The sequence below is a fragment of the Cololabis saira genome, chromosome 11 (assembly GCF_033807715.1).
Source record: "Cololabis saira isolate AMF1-May2022 chromosome 11, fColSai1.1, whole genome shotgun sequence".
Lineage (NCBI taxonomy): Eukaryota > Metazoa > Chordata > Actinopteri > Beloniformes > Belonidae > Cololabis > Cololabis saira.
Genome location: NC_084597.1, coordinates 10,437,759 through 10,463,647, shown reverse-complemented (window position 1 = coordinate 10,463,647; position 25,889 = coordinate 10,437,759). Strand labels below are relative to the sequence as shown.

The window sequence follows — 25,889 nt, the reverse complement described above, 5'->3', positions numbered from 1 at the left end:
CCTAGCAGGATAATATTTATGTATGATTTTGTAGGAGACCTCCTTATTGTCCACAAACTTGTTGATGCAGTGCTCACGTGATTTTGCTTAAATGCAAACTGCTGTCATTTCAGTCTTGGTATAGTAGTTATAGATCTGTGGGGTTTATAGTGTACAGTCTGATTTATCTCACCTAAAATAGTGTAAAAGAAAAAAAAAGTCTTACCTAAAACAACATGGACAATGTTGGTCGCAGAGCTCAAATACTGTAGATTGTTATGTAACTAATAGATTCATCATACTTCCAGAGGCGGGGCCCTTTTCCTCCCGTTTGCGGTATATTTAATTCTTGTCATTTGATTAATGGTGGGAGTTTCCAGTTGGAAACTTCTTTTAAGATTTGATTGCAGCTGAAAACCAAGAAATGAATCAAGGATGTGTTTGTTTACCGGTGCACCTGCATATGGTGGTGAACACCAAATTAACTTGAGTAAAGTGAAGTTTCTCTCTGACCGTTACCTGTTCTGTTTACCCTGATGGCAGAACTTTCATGGGCCTGAGTTTGTGAAGATGGCCAGTGAGCCCGGTGTTGCCTTAACCGTGCCCTCTTCAATCATGGTGAGAGGATAAGTGTGTAAATGCTGCTTCAAGCCAGTTTACTCAGCGTTTCAGGTCTAATTTTAACCTGTTGCTCCGGTCTTGTGCCTCTCTTAACACAAGAAACGCGGGAAGGGGGAAGAAGTGCAGAAGAAGGTGGGAGTGATGCTGCTGAACGGCCAAAAGCTGGAGCTGAGCTGCGACATCAAGGCGGTTTGTAAAGACGTTCTTGACATGGTGGTGGCCCACATAGGGTTCGTGGAGCATCATCTTTTCGGCCTTGCATACCTCAAAGGTACTGTTTGTTCCTCTCGTGCGCATGTCATTCAGTTAGCTTTTTAGTTGTTTACTTTTTGTGTTTTGTACTAACCTCACCATATCATGCATTCGTCTTTCCTTTTTCACAGAAAAAGGTTGAACCTTTGACTTGATTTCTTACGTTCGAAAATGATCTGAGATTTAGCTCCAGAAAGACTTAAATGACCCAGAATGAAATGTAAATGTTTTTAGTAATCGCCCCCAGATGTCTCTTTAAAGAAGCCTGATTGGTTCCTCTTCACTTTGACGCGCGTCTCATCCCCTTTTCCTCCTAAACATTTTGTGCAGACGATGAGTTTTTCTTTGTGGAGCCTGATGCCAAACTGACCAAAGTGGCCCCGGAGGGATGGAAAGAGGACCCTAAGAAAAGAAGATCCGACATGCCTTTTAACCTTTTCCTTCGCATCAAATTCTTCCTCGATGACGTCAACCTCATACAGTCAGTACCAAGATTTGATAAAGCAAACGAAATCTGAGAAATATAACTTTCCATAGTTAAAGAACAACGTCCCCAAGTGTTGGCATGTTGCGTTAAAGATAAACACAAATTTGTCTGTACTTGTACTTCTTCTGTGGAAAAAAAGGCATGCCATGACCAAACACCAGTACTATCTACAGCTGAGGAAGGATATCTTGGAGGAAAGAATTCGCTGCAACACAGAAAACGCCATGTTGCTGGCTTCGCTGGCACTGCAGGCTGAATTTGGAGACTACCAACTCGAGGTATTGATAGTTTTCTAACTCCTCCAGTTCTTAAACATACACTGCCATTTTTATTGACCTTCTTGTTTCATTATTTATTTCTTTCATTTATTATGAAGTAGAAGTTACTTACTTCACATGTTAGAAAAATTTATATTATGTGCAATAAAGAAATAAAAACATGCTATTGATTAAGTTGACGGTTGAGCTAATACCACTGATCTCTGCGTGGCAGCTCCATGGGAAGACCTATTTCCGACTGGAACACTACCTGCCCGTGTCTGTCTTGGACAAAGTGGATCAAACCACCCTCAGAGAAGAACTGCCAAAGCTTCACAGCAACTACTACGGAGTTTCAGAATCTGAAGCAGAGTTTGAGTTCCTCAAGGTTAGCAAGTACAACAAAGGTCCAAAATATTTTCTTTACATGTCTGTAGCAGAATGTTGTTTTTTGTGGGGTTTTTTTTGCTGAAGAAGTCATTGATTTAAAGAAAAAAAATTGGTCATGTTCTCCTGCTGCATCTAATCTTGTCTTTACGTGATGTTTCCGACAGTTTACAGACAACTTTAAAAAAAAAGTACAGGATCTTATTTGACATAAAAACTTCAAATGGAAAGCACTTATTGCCGAATTCATAAATTTGTCACCTGAAAATATAACCTTGCAACTTTTATTTGGGTATGCCGCCCCCACCTCCCCATAAACACACACACACACACACACACACACACACACACACACACACACACACACACACACAGGGACAAGACAACCAGACCATGTCTAGGTGACTGTAATAAAATAATTAATGAGGTTTATTTCATTGAAAGAATCGTATTCTTCATGAAACTTTAGAAATCAAGATTAATTTAAATTAATTAGAAATTAAAGGTGTATTGAAATTAGTTAGTTTGTTAGTTAGTTAATATTTATTAATTAAGTTAATACAATAGAAAATTAAGTATTTTATGTAAATGTAACTTTCTTCCCATTCAGTTTATCTTTTACAATTTCTGTTTTTTTTTTAGAAATGCATTCATTTAGTTGAAATTGATTATCTATATAACCAAAGTGTTACATACCTCTAAATGACTGAATGACTCCATATAAAGTATTTGGTCTCTATGTCTGTCTCTCTGTCTCAGTACTTATTTTATTTGTCTCAAAGGTGAGCCAGAGACTGATGGAGTATGGGGTCCACTTCCATCGGGTCCTTCCAGAAAAGAGATCTCAGACGGGGATCATGCTGGGTGTCTTCTCCAAAGGAGTCCTCATCTTTGAAGTTCTCAATGGCAATCGGACCCCGGTCCTGAGGTTCCCCTGGAGGGAGACCAAGAAGATTTCCTTCACAGTATGCATTCACAAGAAATACAGTCGTTCATAGTCATTTCATATTTCCTGTGCAGATCAACTCAAATTGTCCTCACTTTTGCCTGTGCTTTATCGTCTATAAAGAAAAAGAAGATTTGCCTTCAGAACACATCAGATGGGATTAAGCACCTTTTTCAGACGGACAGCAACAAGACGTGTCAGTATCTGCTTCAGCTGTGCTCGGATCAGCATAAATTCCACCTGCAGATGAAGGCCCGCCAAAATAACCAAGAGCTGCAGGACCTAGGTAAATAAGGACCGTGCAGCCCAAAACGTACATAATGTGGCCTCTCAGAGATCTGCTCCTTAGTTCTGTAGAGGTTTTCCACATCTAGACTTTTTTTCCATACTCTCAAGCACCCATCCAGGGCTTAATTTGTGCCGGATCCTGCCGGAACAAGATCCGTTACTTATTTGATTGGATCCTGCACCTCCTTTTATCCATATTCTCTCAGTGTTTTTTTTTCTCATTGAAGTTACTCATAGATCGCCTGTTTGTCTGTTTCGGATGCATTTAATCAGAAAAAAGAGAAGAGGGCCCTTTTCTTTCTCTGCGCTCTCTCCCCGATCTCCTGCTCTGTGCGTCCCGTCACCGTCTCCATCACCAAGCGGCTTTCCCAAATCCAACTCAGCCTGGATCATTTGTCGTGTCCTCTGCTTTTTCCCCACATCCAAGCAGTGTTGTGCTAGTTACTGAAAAATAGTAACTAGTTACCATTACTAGTTACTTCATTTAAAGCAACAAGCTGAGAATGACCAATGAGCTTCAGCAGCAGCTCAGGAACGGGACTCTTCGATGAATCGTTCATTACAGTCTCAAATATAACGATGGTGGCATGTCGGTTTATAAGAATCTTTTTGTCCAGAAGAAAAAAAAGTGACAAAACGACCCATAACTATTTTCTTCTCTCGAAAAAACACACCTGCACCGCGGCTTTAGGAGAAAAAGACGCTACAGGGTCGGGATGCAGCGGCTCAGACGAGCAGTGGAATAAGTGTGAGGCGGTGATCTCTGCAATTTGAAGCCTTTTTAATTTTAAAAAGAATTTCACTTACCACAGGTTCTTTTTGGAACGTAACCGCTGTGAAAAACGAGGGATTACTGTAGTAATGACAATATCTGCACGTTGCGAAACTCGTCGTCTCTCGGCTCTCCATGGCCGCGGTGAAGTTAGTTTTATGTTGGATATTTGACAGATGTTCGCTCTTGGGGCATTTCTGTTGAATATCCAACAAATATCCAACGTAAAACTAACTTCACCGCGGTCTCACCATGACCGTCATGTTTTTGAAAGCACACACACATCCACACTACATTTCCTCCGGTCTCCATGTGCGGGGAAAAAAGGCTTCACTGTAGCCAGAAATAACGGAGTAACGCACCGTTGGTAACAGTAACTGCGTTACTGAATTTAAAAAGTAATGCGTTAGAGTATTAGTTACTGCAAAACTAACGGCGTTACTGTAACGCGTTACTAAATAACGCGTTAGTCCCAACACTGCATCCAAGTAATGATCTGACATGCTGACATGTTTGCAGCATTTAACACCACACGCCGCTCACTCCACGCTGTTCGCTGTTTGATTGCGTCATCACACGCCGTTATTAATTGTTCGTTTTTTTTCCCCACTTATTCCACCGAACACCAAAAGTGTTTTTTTTTGCTATTTTCACAAACGCTTTGTTGTGTGTAGTGAGTGTATACGTGTGTGTAGTTCAGCCTACAGGTGCTGCGCGCTCCATATAGTTAGAGAACGCGTCAATCAGTTTAAGTTTGATTTTTCTGATTGTAAATAAAACTATCAGCCCTAATTCAAATTTCCCTCCATTGAAGGGAAACGTGAGTGAGGAGAGGAGAGACCGAGAGAGAGAGAGCCAAGCAGCTGATTGACGCACATTACATGTGTAGCTTATGCATGTTCATGATAATAACTGTGAATAACTGGGAGAAAAGATTACATTGTACAGTATATGGGATGTGAATATTTTAACAGAAACGCAGCCCATATAAAAGGTATCCTATGTTCCGGGACCTCTTCATGGACAAATTAAGCAATGCACCCATCCATACATCTTCTTCTTCTCCTCAAGCTGTCCATCTCAGATTTCTGACAAAAATCAGCAATTACACCCCTGTTTATTGTCTATCTGTCTTTTTTTCTTTCCTGTTTATGCTCATCAGAGAACTGCCCCTTGAGTAGTTTGCAGTATTCGGTCAATCCCGGGGTGGAGGTCCGTCGGGATGGACGGTGAGCTCAGGCAGTCTGGCCCCGAGCCTATCGACACGCTCCAACCCAGACATCTTGAAGAGGATCTCTTACTCAGAAGTGGCTCTCAACAAGGCCCCGTCCGGCTTAGGCCAAGATGAGCTTCACCTCCCTGGTTTCAATCCAGGGCCTTCAATGGCACTTTCCAATCCACGGATAATGAGTCGATCCCACCACAATCTCGCCCAGATGCCGGAATCTCCGGGGCACCAAGAACTGACCCAACCAAAATCAAACCAAGTGGCTTCCCACTTCCAGCAGCGCCAGCAAGCCAGCTCAGACACAGACTCCCTGTCGAATCAACAGGACAAGTAAGTTGAGAAAAATGAGTAATGTAGACTTCATGGTTTGCAAAACCAAATTAAATCTTAAGCGGTGTACTTCTTCTTGCTTTGATGTGCGTTATACTCGCATAAGGGTCTGCAGGCTCACTGGAAGTGAGTTACTGGGACTACACTACTGTCAATACTCCAGGGATGCCAGAACTGTACCTTCAGCCTTTAATTGATCCTCTAGGGGTCTTTGTGTGGTTGTTATTGTGAGACCATGCTTACTGCCGTGTGTTCCTGTTTTTAAGGGAATAATCTAGGGATGGGCGGTATGGACTAAAAAATGTATCACGATAATTTCTGGCATTTATCCCGATAACGATAAAAATGACGATAAAAAAAAATACCAATTCAACTCCATCTTTGTAACTATAAATCTATCACCACATTCAGTCTTTGGAGCCAAAAACACTGCTCTAAAAGATACTAAATACTACTAAACTACACCAATTAAATTGAATTGATCTTTCTTTCTTTCTTTCTTTCTTTCTTTCTTTCTTTCTTTCTTTCTTTCTTTCTTTCTTTCTTTCTTTCTTTCTTTCTTTCTTTCTTTCTTTCTTTCTTTCTTTCTTTCTTTCTTTCTGGCTCCTTTCTTTCTTTCTTTCTTTCTTTCTTTCTTTCTGGCTCCTTTCTTTCTTTCTTTCTTTCTTTCTTTCTTTCTTTCTTTCTTTCTTTCTTTCTTTCTTTCTTTCTTTCTGGCTCCTTTCTTTCTTTCTGGCTCCTTTCTTTCTTTCTTTCTTTCTTTCTTTCTGGCTCCTTTCTTTCTTTCTTTCTTTCTTTCTGGCTCCTTTCTTTCTTTCTTTCTTTCTTTCTTTCTGGCTCCTTTCTTTCTTTCTTTCTTTCTTTCTGGCTCCTTTCTTTCTTTCTTTCTGGCTCCTTCCTTTCTTTCTTTCTCTCTTTTTTTCTTTCTTTCTTTCTCTCTTTCTTTCTTCCTTCCTTCCTCTTTTCTCCCATCCTTCCTTCCTTCCTTCCGTCCTTCCTTCCTCCTTCCTTTCTTATTTTCTTCCTTCCTTCCTTCCTTCCTTCCTTCCTTCCTTCCTTCCTTCCTTCCTTCCTTCCTTCCTTCCTTCCTTCCTTCCTTCCTTCCTTCCTTCCTTCCTTCCTTCCTTCCTTCCTTCCTTCCTTCCTTCACGTACGTTGTGCGTGGATTTAACGCAGAACCATAAATCAGTTTTACACAAAAACGTCATCAACGGGAATTTATCGTTTTTACCGTGAGATGACAAATTCTTACCGTGGGGAATTTTTTTGACAGTTTATCGTGAACGGTAAAATATCGCCCATTCCTAGTATAATCACATATGCATGCAACTTATGTCAGTTTTTACGTCAGGGTTTATGTGGTATGCGCTTCCTAACACAGTCGTCCCCATTCACCCGGGCTTTGATACGACCACTACGAATTGTCGGGGCAATCTGGCTTTCAACGTCCTGCCCAGAGGCACTTGGGGATGAATCTAACTCCACGGCCAGCCCTAAAGAAGCATAATATGGGAAGGAGGAGAAAAAAAAACCTGGAGTAATTTAGGCTTGAAAATACGTGAAGATAACTGCAGCATCTTTATCTCTTTCCAACTTCACATTATTCTGTACCTGTCAAAGAAAGTGGGGTTGAGTGCTTGGCTCCACCCCCTTTTGACCGGCTGCTATGAACCAAGCTGTAGAGCAGGGATATTCAGCCGGCGGCCCGCGGGCCACATGCGGCCCGCCAGGAGCTTTTATGTGGCCCCTGGTCATATTTCAAAAAAGGGGAGGAAAGTAGTGTTGTCCCGATCGATCGGACGTCACTTCCGGCCGGCAAGCAAAACACATGTAAATCTCTGCTAGAGATGTTTTTTACTACTTCTGATCTTTTGCCAGTGTTGCACAGTGATAATGTTTGTCACATTATTTGTTATTAACCTCCGTTTATAGAGGACTTGTTTACATCATTAGGCTTCTAGGATTGGCCTGAAATTTTTTTCATTTGAATCTCTAAATGAGGACTTTGCATTTCAGATGGAACTTCTAAGCCTCCTATAATTTCATGTGATTGTTTTGTTTTGCTGATATAATGCACAGATGTCATAAATAAAGGAGCGTATGGTTTATATTTTGGTCGCTTATTTATAACATCAAACTGGCTACTATGGACTGAAATGCTTGTGCTCAATGCTTAATATAATAATCAAATAAGGAAATCTTGGTGGAAAGTGGTGCTTTGTCATTATGGCGTGTTTTTTTTTAAAGTAGGTCAATATCAACTTCATTAAGTTTGCACAATGCATGGTTTCAAAATGAACTTACATTTAAAATAATATTTCTTTATTTGAATATTATATTTAACATTCACAATGACTAAATCTGGAGACAATTAATACATAATTATTATGTATACTAGACAGATATATTCTCCTGCTCATTCCTGAGCACAAATGTATTATATATACATAAATCTTCGTCTTTGAGCGCAAAATACATTTTGTATTTGCTTTTGTGCTGTATTTCTTGAGTATTTTAATAAAAAAGAGGTTTTATCAAAATAATGTTGGAAAAGGGTAAAAAAAGGCAGAGCTTAAATTCACAAGTCTGTTTTTGTACTATTTGCTCCCTCTTGTGTCAGCTTCCTACAAAATGTGTAATTTACTGGGATTCTGTATGAATGAAAAGGGACAGCGTCACTAAGAACTGGAGTCAAATTGAGGGTTGAATGAAACAGAGCCCTTTTTTTTTTTTTTTTTTTTACTTTATTTTATTGGTGCCGCCTCCTCTTATTCAGGCTTTTTTAATCTCCTTACCTTTTCTTTCAGATCATTTAGTCCACTACCCCACAGCAGTCCTGCCTGGCGCCTCAACAAGTCTAAAAAAGAGTCTGACTCTTCATCTTTAGAGGATGCTGGCCAAGCATACGTAGTCGGTAAGGATGTCGCAGTGCCTTACGAGTGTAATTATGGTAGAGCTTCTGAAGTCATGCATGGGCTATGATCTCATACCAAAGAACAGTTCTAGATATTTTCTAAATCACAGACTCCACTTTTAACCTTAATTTATGCATCAGATCAAATCACAGCCTAAATCATAACAGTAAACCTTCCCCCTGCTGCGGTAATTGTATCAGACTTGCTCTCAATGCTAATCGAATACAACTAGTTTCCTGTTGTTACATGCCATTTTCTCATTTTCGTAGTTCTGCAACACTGCGCCTTGACTCCGCTGGCTCAGTAATCATGCACACCATCTCCTGGAACATTTCCCTGCTTTGTCGTAGCAACTGCCATGCATTCACAAATCTGGGGTTACATCTAGCGACTTCTGTTTTCTTTTTCTTTTTGAGCAGAAAGAAAAACTGTACAACCGAGCCTGAGAGAAAAAGCTAATTCTAATTGCTGGTGTGCTTTTTGTTTTTATTTGTTCCTACAGGTGTAAGCATGCACGGTTCCTCTGGACCACCTTCAACCCCCGGCTCTGTTCATGGTATGAATGGCTCCATAAATAAAATTTAAACAGTTTATCCTTTCTTTCTTCACAGCAAAAGGTCAAAATGAAGGACACACACACACGTACACTCGAGCAATACACTTTTTTTGACATTTTAACTAGGCCTGTGTTGAAAAAATCGATTTCACAATTCTAAATCGATTCTCATATTAATTTCTAAAAATCGATTCATATGTCTAAAGATGGGGGGGGGGGGGTTCTTCTTTTATTTATTTATATTTTTTTTTTTTCATCATTACATTACAACTTTTGGTTATTTTTTTGTTTATCCCCAAAAAAGGTATGTTTTGTTGGACACGAGAATAACCGGTGCCATGTTTTTGCCTTTAAATATGTTTAAAGGTATGAAAACATTAAAGTGTTCAGTTATAATTGCATAAATTGTCTATATTTCATTACTTTATATACTGTCTTGGGGTTACATTTGCAAAAAATGCTAAAAACCAAATGCTCAAAAATTAAAAACCAAAATAGACCGAAAATGGCACAAATAAAAACGGAATGTGGGATAAAATAAAACCGATTTCATCCATCTCTGTTTGCTGCCCTGGATCTGTTTGGTAATTCTGACCCACATGATGTTTCTGAAAGCAGTTCTATCAGCATTCTGGGAGCTGATTGGTCCTTACAGCATCATTAGCTGCCAATACTTGCTGTTTAATCTCAATATAATACTAGTAGTAATATTTTGCATAACTACAGTCATATAATTCATGCAACAGCTCAAAAAACTGTTTTAATAACACTAACCCAAATCAATATTTGGAATTGAATCGAATCAAATCTTGATAATCGATTCTGAATCTTAAGAATCGGAATCGAATCGATTCTTGACATTTGAATCGATCCCCAGCCCTAATTTGAACCCCCTCCTACAATCTCTTGATCAATACATTCACCATGATCATGAAGTCTGTATTATCAGTATAATACTTGTTGCACTTTAAATCTGCATTATATAATGCGGATTGGAGGTTCTGTCCAGTTTGTGATGCTGACCTGTGGTCTTTGGCTGCACTCCCATCATTTAATAGCTTCGTTCTTGGCACTGAGCATCTCCGCGTTTTATTCCAGTTCATCCACTCTTTTATCAGCAGAGCCCTCCAGCAACATTGTCTGCCTGCACGGACTGATTGATAGTCATAGTGCTGATTTATTATTGCTCTGAGAGAAGCTTTCTGTCGATGCCCCCCTGAATTCACAACAAAATATGCTTTAGCAAGGGAGCGCAGAGAAAATGTCACCTATAAAAAGAAATCTTTGTGTTTTGTAATTGGGCAGATTCACTGAAGAAAAAGGTCGATGAGCTGCCATCTCCAGAGAGAGAAATCAGAGCTGTAAGCCTGAAGAAAGATGTGAAATATGGACTGGGTAAGCATGCATGTTGTTTTTGATCAAATAACTCAATTTCATGCTGTCCTGCTGCCACTTCATGGCTGTCAGATATGACGAGTAGCAAAATTACCTTGATGGGTTTTGTGTTCTCATGCATGTGAAGTCGTAAGCAGAAGTCAGAGCAAAGAATATTGTATGTTTTGTAGATTTATGAGGTGAATACAGCCCTTTAGCAAATAGGGAATTTCTCAAAATATGAATGATTTATTGCTCTTTAGGTTTTTTGTATACTATACTAACAACTAAGTGTTGTTTCTACCTGGGAGCAGGGTTTCAGGTTGTGGGAGGGGAGGACTCTGGTCGAACAGACCCCGGTACCATCATCAGCGCCATCACTCCTGGAGGTCCTGCTGATGTCAACGGCTGCCTCAAACCTGGTAGGCCTACGTTTTGATTCATCTTACCGCTTATCAGAGGTGGGTAGAGGAGCCAAAAATTGTACTCAAGTAAAAGTACTGTTACTTCAAAATAATATGACTTGAGTAAAAGTAAAAAAGTACTTGGGGAAAAAACTACTCAAGTACTGAGTAACTGTTGAGTAATGTCTGATTTATTTTTTTAACACAACCATTCAAACAGACAAAAGTACAAAATAATCATCTTCAGGCAAATTAAATCAATAAAATAATAAAATTAATTAAAATTAATAAAAAATAGCTTAAATTAAAATAATCTTAAAGTAAATTCAAGTACTTTAATAAATAATAAAATAATAACAGAATAAAAAATAAATTAGGCACAAGTAGTACAAAATTTCAAGCCTTTTTACTTTTCTTTTTTAACCAGAACTAGAACAAGCCCATGAACTCATAGAAACTCTGTGTGCGTTTGAGTCTGTCGCCTTTACTTAGTGTCTAATATCACGTGACAAAACATGCAAAAACATGCAAAAACAAACATTTTTCCCAAAGAATCACTCAGTGATGTCATGACATTGACGCGTATGTGGATAAAAGAAAAGTAACAGCTCAACGTAGCCTAATGTAGCGGAGTAAGAGTAACAGTTTCTTCTTCACAAATCTACTCAAGTAAAAGTAAAAAGTATAGTGATTCAAAACTACTCCTAAAAGTACAACATTTCCCAAAACTTACTCAAGTAAATGTAACGGAGTAAATGTAACTCGTTACTACCCACCTCTGACACTTATAAAGTTAGATAATATGTGTAGTTTGCTTGTGGTGGTCAGTAACCGTGGAAATGGTGATTCAGGTGACCGGCTGATCTCTGTGAATGATCTAAACCTGAAAGGGCTCTCTCACACCGCTGCAGTTGATATCCTCCAAACTGTTCCTGATGACGCCTTTACTTAGTGTCTAATATCACGTTTTGTTTTTTCTTTGACAGATTTATCTTCAGGATATGTTCCCAACCAGCCCAAGACTTCATTAAAGTTGCTTAACGTTGATACATCATCAGAGGAACATCCAGGAACAGGGAGTCCCAGTCCAACGCGGCATGGCGCTGGTGTAGCGTCATATCCCTCATCCCCCGGCCACCAGCGTGCCAGCCTCAGTCCTCAAGAGTCCAGGCCAAGCAGCGTTGCTAAAATCAGCCACCCCGCCCCTAACGGAGTTCAGCAGTGCTTGGAAAGAGCCAAAGCCGCCGTATCCATCGTCCAACAGCATGGACCAGAACCAAGTGCAGCTTCGGGTCCCACTCCACCAGCTCTGCCACCGAAAACGAGAAAGGTTAAAACTCCAGAAGTTCCCAAAGTGACGGAGTACTCTGACAGGGGGGATTCGGACATGGACGAGGAGACGTTTTCCAGTAGTCAAGAGAAACTGAAGGTCAAAAAGGTGCGACCTTAATAGTTACGATTTGATTGGTCTTAATAGATTGTTGTTATATATTATCCTGAATAAAAATAATTGCCTTCTGAGGTGGTTTATGAACCAAACTACATCTAAGTTTATTGATTCTTTACTGTTGGATCATCTATAACATAATCTAGGGCTGGGCGATATGGACCAAAAGTCATATCTCAATATTTTCTAGCTAAATGGCGATACTCGATATATATCTCGATATTTTTTCTGTGCCTTAATTGGGGTATCCCCCAAAGCATTATAGCATAGCATCTCTGTTAGCATCTCTATTAGCTTCATTTTTTTCTGAGGCAAACCCTTAAAAAAACAGTCAGTTTTAATACAAAGCCTCGTGCCAAATGTCACACAGGTACATTTATTAACAGAGGTCTGCACAATATCAAAATGTATAAAACAAATTAAATAAAAATGAACTGCCTGCATATATAGAATAAAAATGCTTCTTGAATAAAATAAAACGAATATCCCTTTCCTGCATAACAATTACATTAAAATACACAATGTTCAATTAATACAATGTAGACAGTAACAGGCAGACTTTTCCACTGAGGTTGACAGTTGTGCAAATAACAAAACATTTGTGCAAATCTCAAATAAAACATTCAAGTCAATTTGTCACAAAATAAGCTATATCAAAATCATAAAAAAAAAAAATGTAAAAAAAAAAAAAAAGTTTTTTTTTTTGTTTTTTTTTTAAAATCGATATAAACGATATTGTCTCGTACCATATCGTGTTTGAAAATATATCGATATATATTAAAATCTCGATATATCGCCCAGCCCTAACATAATCTATAGCTTATATTAATGGGTGATTATTCCATGAGCAAGCATGTATTACCGGCAGGGTGTTTGGCACAACTAACAGCGTGTTTTTAACCCACTTGCAAGGTTACTGCAAGTCATTTTAAACCAGTATATTGCATGATATTTGAATGCACTACACTTTCTGCTCATTTTATTCTCCACATCACCACAAATCTTCCTCCTTGAGCCTCCAACACTTCTTCTTTCAGCATGTTCCCTCTTCTGATCATTTCACGTCAATGCCCTGTTCTCTGTTTGCAGGAATACGTCACGGAAAATGTACATGACAATGCCCCAGGGGTCAGTAGTCTCCATCCAGGAGATCTATTTGACGTTGAGCTGTCTAAAAAAGACAGCAGCCTGGGCATAAGTGTCACGGTACTGTTCGGCAAGGTTTTCACCCTCTTTGTTTTTTCTCCCTTTCCCGCTCATCTCGCCACTGTCGTTCCGTCGTGTTCGTTAGTTGCTTTTCTTGATGCTGTGTGTTGGAAGTGCCTGTGGTGTTATGACTGCTTTTGCATGCCTCTTGATCATCTAGGCCAGGGGTCTTCAACCTTTTTTTAGCCCAGGGACCTTGGATGAGAGAAAAACAGAGCAGGGACCCCCGCTTGGAATTCTTATTTTTTCCCTTATTTTTTTTTTTAATGTGTCAAATTTTAAGCCTGGTTTATAATAACTTTTGAATGTGTTTTTATTCTGCTTATATCACTTTATTAACCAATTCCTGACTGGGTTATTATCCTACTTGTGTTTATGGTTGATGAAACTTTGGCCTCGTCAGATGTGGAAGGAGTAACGTTAGGCCGAGCTGTAAAGTTACAATCTCCAACTTTAGGCTTCGTTGTCACAAAGGTATCCATCGGGTCTAACTAGCGTTAAATATGAAATAGCCAAGCCAATTTCGCAACAAATTTTCTTTTCTTAAACAGCTAGCTAGCTTGTTTTTCCGCTCTAAAGTTGACATTAGTGCCATGACTCATGTCAGGGGAATCATTTATGTAGAGTTGTAGACTAAATAGTTATTGTCAAAAGTAGATTATTATCCCCTGTTAATAGAGTTTTCTCAATCAAACCGTATTTTCTGGACTATAAGCCGCACCTGTATATAAGCCGCACCCGCTCTATTTTTAAAAAAACAATAAAAAAAAGATATACAAGCCGCACCTGTATATAAGCCGCATCCGCTCTATTTAAAAAAAAAAAGATATGCAAGCCGCAGATATTTATGTTGTTAGATTAGATATTTACTACATGTACAGAAGGATTTTGAACTGTAAATGATGTACATGTTTGTACTTAAAATAGATCCTTTCCCAACAGTGTCTTTTAACACGGCAGCAACTTTGCTGATTAAAACGGGACAGAACCAAGAGAAAATAACCGGTATCTATTTATCTATTTATCTGTTTGAAATCTGCTTCTACTTCTATCTGCTAAAGAATAAGTAGCGTATTCTTCTTTGCATTTATTTTGTCTTAGTTTTGATTCTAATTCCGGTTAGAGCGCCCCGAGTGGTGGAAGAAAAATCCACAGAATAGCCGCACCTTTGTATAAGCCGCACGGTTCAAAAAGTATGAAAAAAGTAGCGACTTATAGTCCAGAAAATACGGTATATATATATATAGAGCCTATATATTATCTTTTTTTTTTTTTAACTCCCACAAATTATTTTGGTTAAAATTGCCTTTATTTCTTTTTAAGTTGGAGGACCCCCTGCATTACCTCCGCGGCCCCCCTAGGGGTCGTGGACCCCCGGTTGAAGACCCCTGATCTAGGCCATAGTATCTTGAGCACCTTCATAGTGATAACTATACATTTAGTAAAAAAGTGGTTGTTTGTGGGTTTTTCTACCGGCTTGCTGCTGATGAGAGCCCTACTGGAGTGCAACTCAATGACTTTTTAACACTGATCGTCATGGATTAATTTACTATTGAGGCTTAATAAAAACTAATAACCCAATCACTTGACTGTGTGTCTTAACACTCCCCTCAAATATTAATATGTATGGTTGAAAAAGGTATTTAAGTGTGTTTCTAGTAAAAAAAATATGAATAAATGCACTTATTTCAATTTAACACCCTAGTATTATGTTAATAACTTCACATTGGAGGATTTTTCTTTCATTTATACTTAAAAAAACTGTGAAATGGTCATTTAAGTCGTATAAGTTGCATTCATGGTATCTAGAAAACCAATTCATATTTTATGCAAGCATACTGTTTTATTAAGCCAAAAATAAAGGACTTTACAGTTGTAATTTCATATGAATGCTTTTAAAAATGACAAGAATATAAAAGTCAAACTTCTTTGGACATGTTAAAAATGTCATTACTTGCAATAAAGAAGGATTTGCACACATATCAGTGTTTAAAAGGAAAAAATAAAACTGTTTTAACTTTGGCTACCTTTTTCTTGATAATGGTTAAAAATGGTGACATGTGGGGCTCCTACTACTCACACTAAAGACACAGCAGTTATCATTTTGCAGTTGTGCGAGAAATGAAAAACCCTCCATTTGCCATCAACCCCCTCATAGGAAATGATGAACTAGTCTTTCTCTCTGGCTGCTGAGATTTAAAGTTTTTTTTTTGTTGTTTTTTGTTTTTTGTTATCAGGGGGGAGCAAATACAACCGTCCGACATGGAGGCATCTATGTCAAAGCCGTCATACCGAAAGGTGCTGCAGAGCTCGATGGACGGATACAGAAAGGTAAGGGATTCAAAGCTGATGGGATGAACTTAACTGCAGAGGTGTCAAAAGTATTCACATTCATTACTCGGGTAGAAGTATAGATACTAGAGTTTAAAAATACTCTTTTAGAAGTTGAAGTATCAACTCAAGTTTTTTACTCAAGTAAAAGTATAAAAGTACTGGTTTCAAAACTACTTAAAGTATAAAAGTAAAAGTAATGTAAGGGGGAAAAAAGCCATTAAGGACAAAAGCCATTGAAAATGAATGTATCTTAGTATAATGCAAATATATTAAAGAACCATATATGTGTACTATTGAGCATTAACACGTGTTTCAGAGAGCAGGAGATATGATGACTAGTTGCCTATAAGTATTGTAATGGTGCAAAAAGTCAAACTTCAGAGGCATGTTATCATTTATCCTAACCTTTATTGGAATGTACATCCAAGTTTAGTTGCAGGAATCTGAGGGAACGGATGTAAGAACAAAACTGGACAAGAACATCTGAAACAACCACAACCAAATTCACTCTATCCGGATGGAGCAATTTAACTGGATAGTTTTTATTTAAAGGCCAAAATGAAATAGAGTAACGAGGCTGTTTTTTAAAATGTAAGGAGTAAAAAGTACAGATAATTGCGTGAAAATGTAAGGAGTAAAAGTAAAAAGTCGTCTGAAAAATAATTACTCCAGTGAAGTATAGATAACCAAAATTTCTACTTAAGTAAGGTAACAAAGTATTTGTACTTCGTTACTTGACACCTCTGCTTAACTGTTAGGCTGAAGTTACTAACTCTGTTTTTGTCTTTTGCTCAGGTGACCGCGTAGTGGCCGTAAATGGAAAAGGTCTGGAGGGAGCCACCCATCAGCAGGCGGTCGATGCCCTCAGAGACACGGGACAGGTGAGGGGCGGCGTTCACGCTGCAGACAAGCTGTTCAGGCATCCGTCCAGATGGCTTCTAACGCTATGTAAATCATCTGTGTGCCTCAGGCAGTGCACTTGTTACTAGAGAAGGGTCATCCACCTGCAGACGTCGGCCACGCTCCCCTCACGCCCCAGGGCACCGCACGATGTGCTTCCAGTGGCCGCGATCAGACCAGAGACCGGGAGCAACCTGCTGAGTCCAAAGAAAAACCCGAGTACAGCTTTGTCACCCGAGGTGAGGCAATCAACACACATTTTAATGTCGTCAAACACCAGATGTGTCAAGTAACGAAGTACAAATACTCCGTTACCTTACTTAAGTAGAAATTTTGGTTATCTATACTTCACTGGAGTAATTATTTTTCAGGCGACTTTTTGCTTTTACTCCTTACATTTTCACACAATTATCTGTATTTTTTACTCCTTACATTTTAAAAACAGCCTTGTTACTCTATTTCATTTCGGCCTTTAAAAAAAAAACTATCCAGTTAAATTGCTCCATCCGGATAGAGTGAATTTGGTTGTGGTTGTTTCAGATGTTCTTGTCCAGTTTTGTTCTTACATCCGTTCCCTCAGATTCCTGCAACTAAACTTGGATGTACATTCCAATAAAGGTTAGGATAAATGATAACATGCCTCTGAAGTTTGACTTTTTGCACCATTCCAATACTTATAGGCAACTAGTCATCATATCTCCTGCTCTCTGAAACACATGTTAATGCTCAATAGTACACATATATGGTTCTTTAATATATTTGCATTATACTAAGATACATTCATTTTCAATGGCTTTTGTCCTTAATGGCTTTTTTCCCCCTTACATTACTTTTACTTTTATACTTTAAGTAGTTTTGAAACCAGTACTTTTATATTTTTACTTGAGTAAAAAACTTGAGTTGATACTTCAACTTCTACAGGAGTATTTTTAAACTCTAGTATCTATACTTCTACCTGAGTAATGAATGTGAATACTTTTGACACCTCTGCCAAACACTAATAAATGTCATTAAGCTGTCCATGTTCACATTTGAAGAGGCCGTCTTCTCCTGTCGCCCACATTGATGCATTGAAGGATTCAAATTAAGGAAAAAACACTCGTTATTTTGGTTGGCGGGGTTTTCTATCACCGGTAACACTGAGAACCCTTTGTTCTCACTCAGAACAAAGTAACTTGCTGTTGGTAATCTCTTTAGAAAGAAAATGAGCATGTGCACACAACTCATTTCCAGCCATTAGCCTTACACTGGTGCCTATTTAGAGCTGAGTGGGTGGCCAGAATGTGTTGTGCTTTCCTCAAACCGGAGTTTTGATTTGTGTAATTGCTCACTGCTAAAAAAGCCGTAGCTGCCACAAGTAATTCAGCAACTCCTTAAAGTAATCGATTAAACAGTAGAAAACATTTCAGTAGTTTTTTAGAGGGTGCTTTGACCTAAATGCATTTGGATTGTAAAATTGAAAAGTCATTTGATTTTAAGTAAAAAAACAAACAAACTTGTTTTTATCTGCAGTGCTGCAGCTGCATCATTATTGACGGTTTCATCTTTCTCAAATGAACAATTTGTTGAAGTTTGTTGTGTTTTGTCACCTGTCAGTCTCCGTGAACCTACATGATAGTGATCGCCCACATTTACCATGTTTTCCAATAATCACTATCCTGGCTTTATAGTTCTATTGTGTTCATTATGTCTTCAGATAGATATCCTAAAGTTTATTTTATTTCAGACAAATTTCCCACTCCTTACCTTCAAACTGACAGTTTCGGCGGTTCTCCCGCCTTCCTCAAAGTGTCACGTGATGGGAAGTGACATCGTCCTTATCAGCTGTTTTCACGATGTGGGCGTGGCCGACCTGTCAAACCTGGCAGGTTGGCCACGCCCACATCGTGAAAACAGCTGATAAGCTGTCCTCCCGCAGCTCCAAGATGCTGGTCCATGTGTGAGAGCATGTACGCTCCCTCATCCCTGTTCATTGTTTGTTGTCCTTGTTTCCTGATTTCGATGGCCTCCATAATCCAGCGCTGGTATCTATTATCCTCAGTGCGGATGACTCTGGCTTTTTCCCAGTTAATAATGTGGTTTGCCCTTTTGCAGTGGTCTGTTATGGCTGACTTGTGGGTCTCTTGTAATGCCTTCTCTTTTATTGCTCTTGTTTGGATCTTTTCCGTCTCCTTCTCGCATTCCTTTTGATGTTCTTTTCGTCTTGTGTTGAAACTTCTTTCCGTTTCCCCGATGTACGTTTATTGCATGATTGGCAGGGGATTTCATATATGACGTTGCATTTTTTGTTGTGATCTATTTTGTCCTTTGGGTGCACTAATAACTGTCTGAGTTTTGTGTGTGGCTTGACCGGTGTGTTGATTTCATATTTCTGCATGGCTCTCTGTATTTTTTCCGTGATTCCTCTGACATATGGTAGCGTCACGGTTCCTCTGTTGTCGGTCTTGTTTGTGGGTTTGTTTTTCTTTTTTGGTTCCGTTTCTTTCCTCCTCACTTGTTCTGCCCCTTTTTTAATTGCCCAATGTGGGTATTGACATGCTTTCAAACGAAAAGATATTTGTCTGAAAAAAAGAAACTTTAGGATAACTATCCTGGCTGTATTTCAAAGCTATGCCTGAGGAGTAGGAGTGAACACGTTTGTTTGGATATCATCGATACTAATCTTCCTGTCCAGTTTTGAAATTGTGATAATTTTACTGTGAGGCATTTTTGTATTACTTCAATTACTGTAACAACCATATTTAAATCATTTTCTAAGCATATCTCATGATATTGTTTCCCATCAAAGTCCGTTTTGGACTGGATTTGTGGATTAGTGTACATCTGTATTGTGACTCAGGACAGACTTCTTCTTCTCCCTAGAATTTTTTGATAGTATACTTTATAATTATAGTGTTTTATATTTATTTACAGTATTTTCTTTAAACATTTCCTTAAACTTGAAGATAGAACTGCACATTTTTAGGTCGTTGTCACAACTATTCCAAATTTCTCTAGCCTTAACTGATGTGCATCTCTTTTTAATATTAGTTCTTGCTGTCGTCATCTCAAACATGAGTTTCCCCCTCAGGTCATAGTGGGTTTCTTTTATTTGGAACAGGTCCTGAATGTAGTTTGGTCGCAGTTTCTGCTGGGCTTTAAAGGCAAATAGAACAGTTTTCTGCTCGGCTATATCATGGAATTTTAGAGTATTATATTTAATAAAGAGATTATTTGTTGGTTTATAATAGTCAGATCTATTAATTATCCTTAAAGCTCTTTTCTGTAACAGGAAAATAGGGTTTGTATTTGTTTTATAGTTGTTTGTGAGCTCAACTGTTGGGAGAGACATACAGCCGTGAAGCTGCAATTCTAGTTTATTACTCTTGAACTGCGCGTACCGCCAGACATTGTGAATAGATTAAAGAGAGCATGCAAATGGCCTGGTAAGTTGTGATTTATTTGATAGTTGTATCTGGGGAATAAAGTGAGCTGGTGAGAAGAATATTGTCCTGATGCCACATAGTGAGAAACAAAATTCCGAAACTATTGATTCATACATAGAGGATTTTGGTCCTGGAAGACAATAAACTCATTTTTTACTGAAACCTCTTGGCTGCTTTGTTAGAGTTGTGTCTTCTAAGAGAAATCTGTAAATGTTCTTATTAAATACCAGGCCCGATTTCTACCATTTGAGCAACCACTGACACGCTGGCCAGGACTTGTGGGGACATCCTGGATACATTAAAACATCATAAAACTGGCTTTTGCTACTTTTGCTCCCTTATTTAAAAATCTACAGATCCTTACTATTTATGACATCAACAGTTACCAAATATGGATTTTTCGTCACAAGATATTTTCCTCAGAAGGAAATGTTCCTGAGCACTTTAGGTCATACTTCGCTACAAACTCTCAATTTCATTTCTACTCAACACGGCAGGCCCTCGCCCTACATCCGCCTAAATGTCTGGAATCTAGAAGCCAATTTTTGTTTAGGTTTAGAGGTGTCAAAGTCTGGAATAGTTGGTACCAGATTGCAAACAATTGTAGGTCCCTATCCATCTTCAAAAGTCGCTCAAGAGAGCATTTAATTCAACAATGTAGTCAAGAAAGCTCTTGCTTTTCCCACTGTTAATGTTTCTTTTGTACTTCATACTCTGTGTTGCCATTTGTTCAGCATAATACTCATATTTGGACCCAAACAGTGGATCAATGAACTTGGATCATATTGTACTCCAGAAAAAATATTGTATTCCGTTAGAAAAAAAACCAGAGACTTTGACCTTATTTGGGGACTTTTTTGGGATTTTTTGCTTTTAATGGACTAATGATCTGAATCTACCATGTTAATGAATGTGTTTACACAGGACTTGACTATTTAATTTATTATTCATTTTTGTTCTAGTATTGATAGACATATGTAAAATTATTTTGAATGATGTAATCTATTGACCATATGAGGGAGGGAAGGGGAGAGGGGTGTGTTGTTGTTTTCTATTTTTACTTACATTTTTTATTTTTTATTTTATTATTATTATTATTTTTATTTTTTTTATTTATTTATTTTTTATTTTTTTTTAATTATTATTATTATTATTATTTTTTGTTTAATTAATGTTATGAAAAGTAAATAAAAAAAAAAGAGGGAGAGATATTGATAATTATATTGTTATTGTAAATATTATTTCTTTTTTTCGCTATGCCCTCAATAAACATATCTATACAAAAAAAAAAATACTCATATTTTCATGATCATGTGATCATAGGTCTACAGTAATTTTTTATTTTCATTCATGTTCTGCATGCAATTTTTATGATGTATTATTTATTTTTATTTTATGATTTTGTATCCTCATAACTTTATTGTTAAATGTTATTAGGTGGGAGCTCCTCATAAGCCTACTGGCTTGCTCGCTCCTCCCTGCACAGTTTCTTTTAACTGCACTTATTTGTGTGATGTTATTTTTTATTGTATGTGCTAAATAAACGAAACTAAACTAAACTAAACGTGTCTTCTTTGCAACAGATAACGTGTTTGAGGTGGGCCTGCTGAAGAACACTTCGGGTCTGGGCTTCAGCTTCAGTCGTGAGGAGCACATTCCCAGTGATCCCCACGGCTCCAGCATGGTGCGGGTTAAGAAGTTGTTCCCGGGCCAACCGGCCGCAGAGAGCGGTCGGATCTCCGTGGGCGACGTCATCTTGCGCGTCAACCAAAACCCCCCTCAAGGGTCTCTCGCAACATGTTCGTAATTTTCGCATTATTTTCTGTGTCATCGTGTGAATTCATTATGATTCTAGCTGTTTGATGTTAAAATTGAATTGTTGCTGCGTGTCTCTCTCACCTTCTTAGGAAGTGATATCTGCCTTGCGGGGAACAGGACAAGAGGTGACGTTGCTGCTCTGTAGACCTGAGCTTGGCGTCCTCCCTGAGATGGATGCTGCAGTTATGGTGAGTGATTCAGTGATGTTTTCTTTTTCCTTTGCAACTCTGTGAATTTTAGTAAGTAAGTAAAGTTTATTTATATAGCACCTTTCACAGACAACAGAATGTCACAAGGTCAATAATAACACGAATAAAACACTACAATAAAAGTAGAAAATTTTATAAAAACAAGACAATACCGATAAAAATCTCCTAGAATAAAAGTACATAAAATTAACATGGTGGTCATAAAACAACCCTCTCACCACTAGGAATGGGCGATATTTTACCGTTCACGAGATACCGTCCAAAAAAATTCCCTACGGTAAGAATTTGTCATGTAAAAATGATAAAAAGAAAGCAAGAAAGAAAGACATGAGCCAGAAAGAAAGAAAGAAAGAAAGAAAGAAAGAAAGAAAGAAAGAAAGAAAGAAAGAAAGAAAGAAAGAAAGAAAGAAAGAAAGAAAGAAAGAAAGAAAGAAAGAAAGAAAGAAAGAAAGAAAGAAAGAAAGAAAGAAAGAAAGAAAGAAAGAAAGAAAGAAAGAAAGAAAGAAAGAAAGAAAGAAAGAAAGAAAGAAAGAAAGAAAGAAAGAAAGAAAGAAAGAAAGAAAGAAAGAAAGAAAGAAAGAAAGAAAGGAGCCAGAAAGAAATGAGCCTGAAAGAAAGAAAGAAATGAGCCTGAAAGAAAGAAAGAAATGAGCCTGAAAGAAAGAAAGAAATGAGCCTGAAAGAAAGAAAGAAATGAGCCTGAAAGAAAGAAATAAGGATAAATTCTTGTTGATACCTGTTTGTGTAACAAACATGGTGGAGAAAATATGTTTCTGTATTTTTCTTATTTTTGTGACGGGGGATATATATTGTTTTTTCGGCACTACCTTGTTCTCTATAGCTGATATAACATGAATTACTCCTATGTGGGATCAATAAAGTTCTTGTTTTTGCCGTCTGAGAAAATTAAATATATTATATTTGGTGCCTAACTGTTTCCCAAGTATATTAGTGCGTGTGTGAATGAATAAATGAGACGTAAAACATAAATTTCTTTGTAGAAAGGCGCTTTATGAAAATAAGTTAATTTACTTGTATTGGTTTACAGCGCAGTCTTGCCACATCCAATATGGCGGCGACGTTGATGTACGGCTCAGCACTCAATGCGGCGTCTATGTATATATGTTTATGGGCCTGACCATGCAGAGCTGTAAAAGTCAGCACCAGGATTTTAAAGTTAAAACGAAAAGGGACGGGGAGCCAGTGAAGAGTTTTTAAAATTGGGGTGGTGTGAGTCCTTCTTTCAGAGCAGGTCAGCAGCCTTGCTGCAGAGTTTTGGACTTGCTGAAGACGAGACAGTTCTTTCTTGTTTAAGCAAGAAAACAAACTGTTGCAGGCGTCCAAATAAGATGACACAAAAGCATGAATAATTAGCTCAAGATGACATTTCTTTGTCAAAGACAACACCAAGATTTCTTAGGCTTCACTTAAATGAGACACTTAAATCACCTAAAAACTGGCTGATGGCTGGAAGTTTAAGAATATAACATCAATCAAACATCTCGTATCCCTTGTCAGACACCGAAACCATCACCAAGAAGAGAGCCGGCAACACTCGCTGAGCCCAGCCCGAACTTGGACAGGACCGCTTCTCCTCCCGGTAACCAAGGCAACAGGAACCCGGGCCCCGTGGGAGAAGCCCTGGAAAGGCTGCAGCTCAAAACTCCCGGCCGACACAACAGCTACAGCGACAGTAGCGACGGGGACGGGGAGGTGGAAGAAGCCTTCAGCCCCAGCGCTCTGCAACACAGCAGGCAAACCTGGGAACAAAGCATTTATCAAACTCCCAGCAGCAACCTCGGACTGGGACGCTACGACAGCTCTGGTCAGCTGAATAACACCTTCCACTCGGCTTTCTATTCCCCGAACCTGTCCATGACGAGGTCAGACATCAGCAACAGGTGACTGACCTCATAACAAAATAATACATCAGCCTTGTCAGTTCATATTTTCTTTCTTAGTGTTTTTTTTTTACAATTTTCCCTTTGTGAATGTTTGAAAAGGTGTCCTTCATCACCTGTGGCAGCTGATCTGAACTCATCAGCGCTACATGCCCCGAGCCCAGACCCCCTGCCCCCTCCGCTGCCCCTAAACCTGCCAGGCAACGGACAGCACATGGACGAATTTCTCCCGGTAAAAACCGGCTCCTAACGAGTTCCTATACAATGTAAAACACATTTTTTGGAAAGTGTTAATTCCTGTATCTGCTGTGCTTTTTTTGTTAGGAAGTTGAGCTAAACATCTCTTTGATGAAGTCGGAAAAGGGCAGCCTTGGCTTCACCCTCACCAAAGGAAACGATCACGGGTGTTACATCCATGACATTGTCCAGGATCCAGCCAGAGGAGATGGAAGGCTCAGGGCCGGGGATCGATTGATTATGGTATGAACTTATCCCTTTATCATCAGTCATTTGGCCTGTGTTGAAAAAATCGATTTTCTGATTCTAAATCGATTCTCATATTAATTCCTAAAAATCGATTTGTATGTCTAAAGATTGATTTTTTTTATTTTTCATTTTTTTTTGATTGAAAAATATATATATATATTTATTTATTTATTTATTTATTTATTTATTTATTTATTTTCATCATTACATTTTTGTCTGGTGAACTTTAATCCCAGTAGTCCCAGTAGTTTTGAAAACTCCTGAACTAAATTAACTTTTCTTTAGAGAAAATGCTGGACATTTCAGCTTAAATTTCTAAATGTTATATTAGTTCAATGAAGTTCATATCATCTATATTTACTATAGCTTGTTTGGTTTCTCTGTTATCGGACACGGTTTGTCATGAAATACCTGAAAAATGCCGGGTGCTTCATGGCAAGCTGTGTGTCTGGTGACAGAATAAATCACACAAGCTAAAATAATTTGTTTACTGCTTGAGCTGTTGCAATTTCTTTCTTTTTTTGCACTTTAAATGGATATTGAAAGGCCTATTTGAGTTATTTATTTCTTAGTTATTTCACAATAATTATTGTGAAATTATTATTTCAATAGTTATTTTACAGTCATATAATCCAGGAAACACTAACCCAAATCAATATCGAATCTAATCGGATCGAATCAAATGGTGAAAATCGATTCTGAATCTTAAGAATCGGAATCAAATCGATTCTTGACATTTGAATCGATACCCAGCTCTATCAGTCATGCTTTATGCTGCATTAACTTTACTTTTTTTAATCTTTTTGCTTGTTTTGTTTTGTTCCAGAAGTATTTTTCATTTTAAGTAATGCTTTTTTTTTCTCCGTTCTGAGATTTGGGATAAATAATAAATCCAATTGTAGTGGATTTTAAACTAATTTTCAAGTTTACAGTTTTGTGTTGGTGGTTTATTCAAATATATTTACCAATTTGAATGTTAAATCCATTATTGTTAGCAGCTCTCATCCTCCTCCTGTCTGAACCGCTCAGTTTTAACTGTATCACCAAGGAGCTAAAACTGTGGACCTCCAACCTCACATGACAGGACGAGTTTTCTCTGATTGGTTAACTGATTGATCAAACATGGCAGCGTGTGAGGCAGCTTTGCTTTGTCTGTTTGAATTGTGCCAAGCAGCAAAATGAAGCATGTTATATACAGGACTGTCTCAGAAAATTTGAATATTGTGATAAAGTTCTTTATTTTCTGTAATGCAATTTAAAAAAAAAAAAAAAAAAAAAAAAATCTCATACATTCTGGATTCATTACAAATCAACTGAAATATTGCAAGCCTTTTATTATTTTAATATAGCTGATTATGGCTTACAGT

General features: G+C 38.2%; 1 protein-coding gene across 1 annotated transcript in view; it reads left to right on the top strand.

Moving 5' to 3' along the window:
* Nucleotides 1-25,889, top strand: part of ptpn13 (protein tyrosine phosphatase non-receptor type 13) — a 92,337-nt gene that overhangs the window by 41,553 nt on the left and 24,895 nt on the right. The window contains 24 exon segments of the mRNA XM_061733691.1: nt 523-597; nt 700-871; nt 1,183-1,333; nt 1,479-1,617; nt 1,832-1,984; nt 2,766-2,948; nt 3,053-3,215; nt 5,152-5,195; nt 5,198-5,547; nt 8,355-8,461; nt 8,965-9,018; nt 10,324-10,413; nt 10,707-10,814; nt 11,783-12,234; nt 13,333-13,464; nt 15,687-15,780; nt 16,579-16,664; nt 16,754-16,922; nt 21,692-21,879; nt 21,881-21,907; nt 22,016-22,114; nt 23,654-24,036; nt 24,139-24,268; nt 24,361-24,516. Of these exon segments, the coding sequence (XP_061589675.1) occupies nt 523-597; nt 700-871; nt 1,183-1,333; nt 1,479-1,617; nt 1,832-1,984; nt 2,766-2,948; nt 3,053-3,215; nt 5,152-5,195; nt 5,198-5,547; nt 8,355-8,461; nt 8,965-9,018; nt 10,324-10,413; nt 10,707-10,814; nt 11,783-12,234; nt 13,333-13,464; nt 15,687-15,780; nt 16,579-16,664; nt 16,754-16,922; nt 21,692-21,879; nt 21,881-21,907; nt 22,016-22,114; nt 23,654-24,036; nt 24,139-24,268; nt 24,361-24,516 (3,705 nt within the window).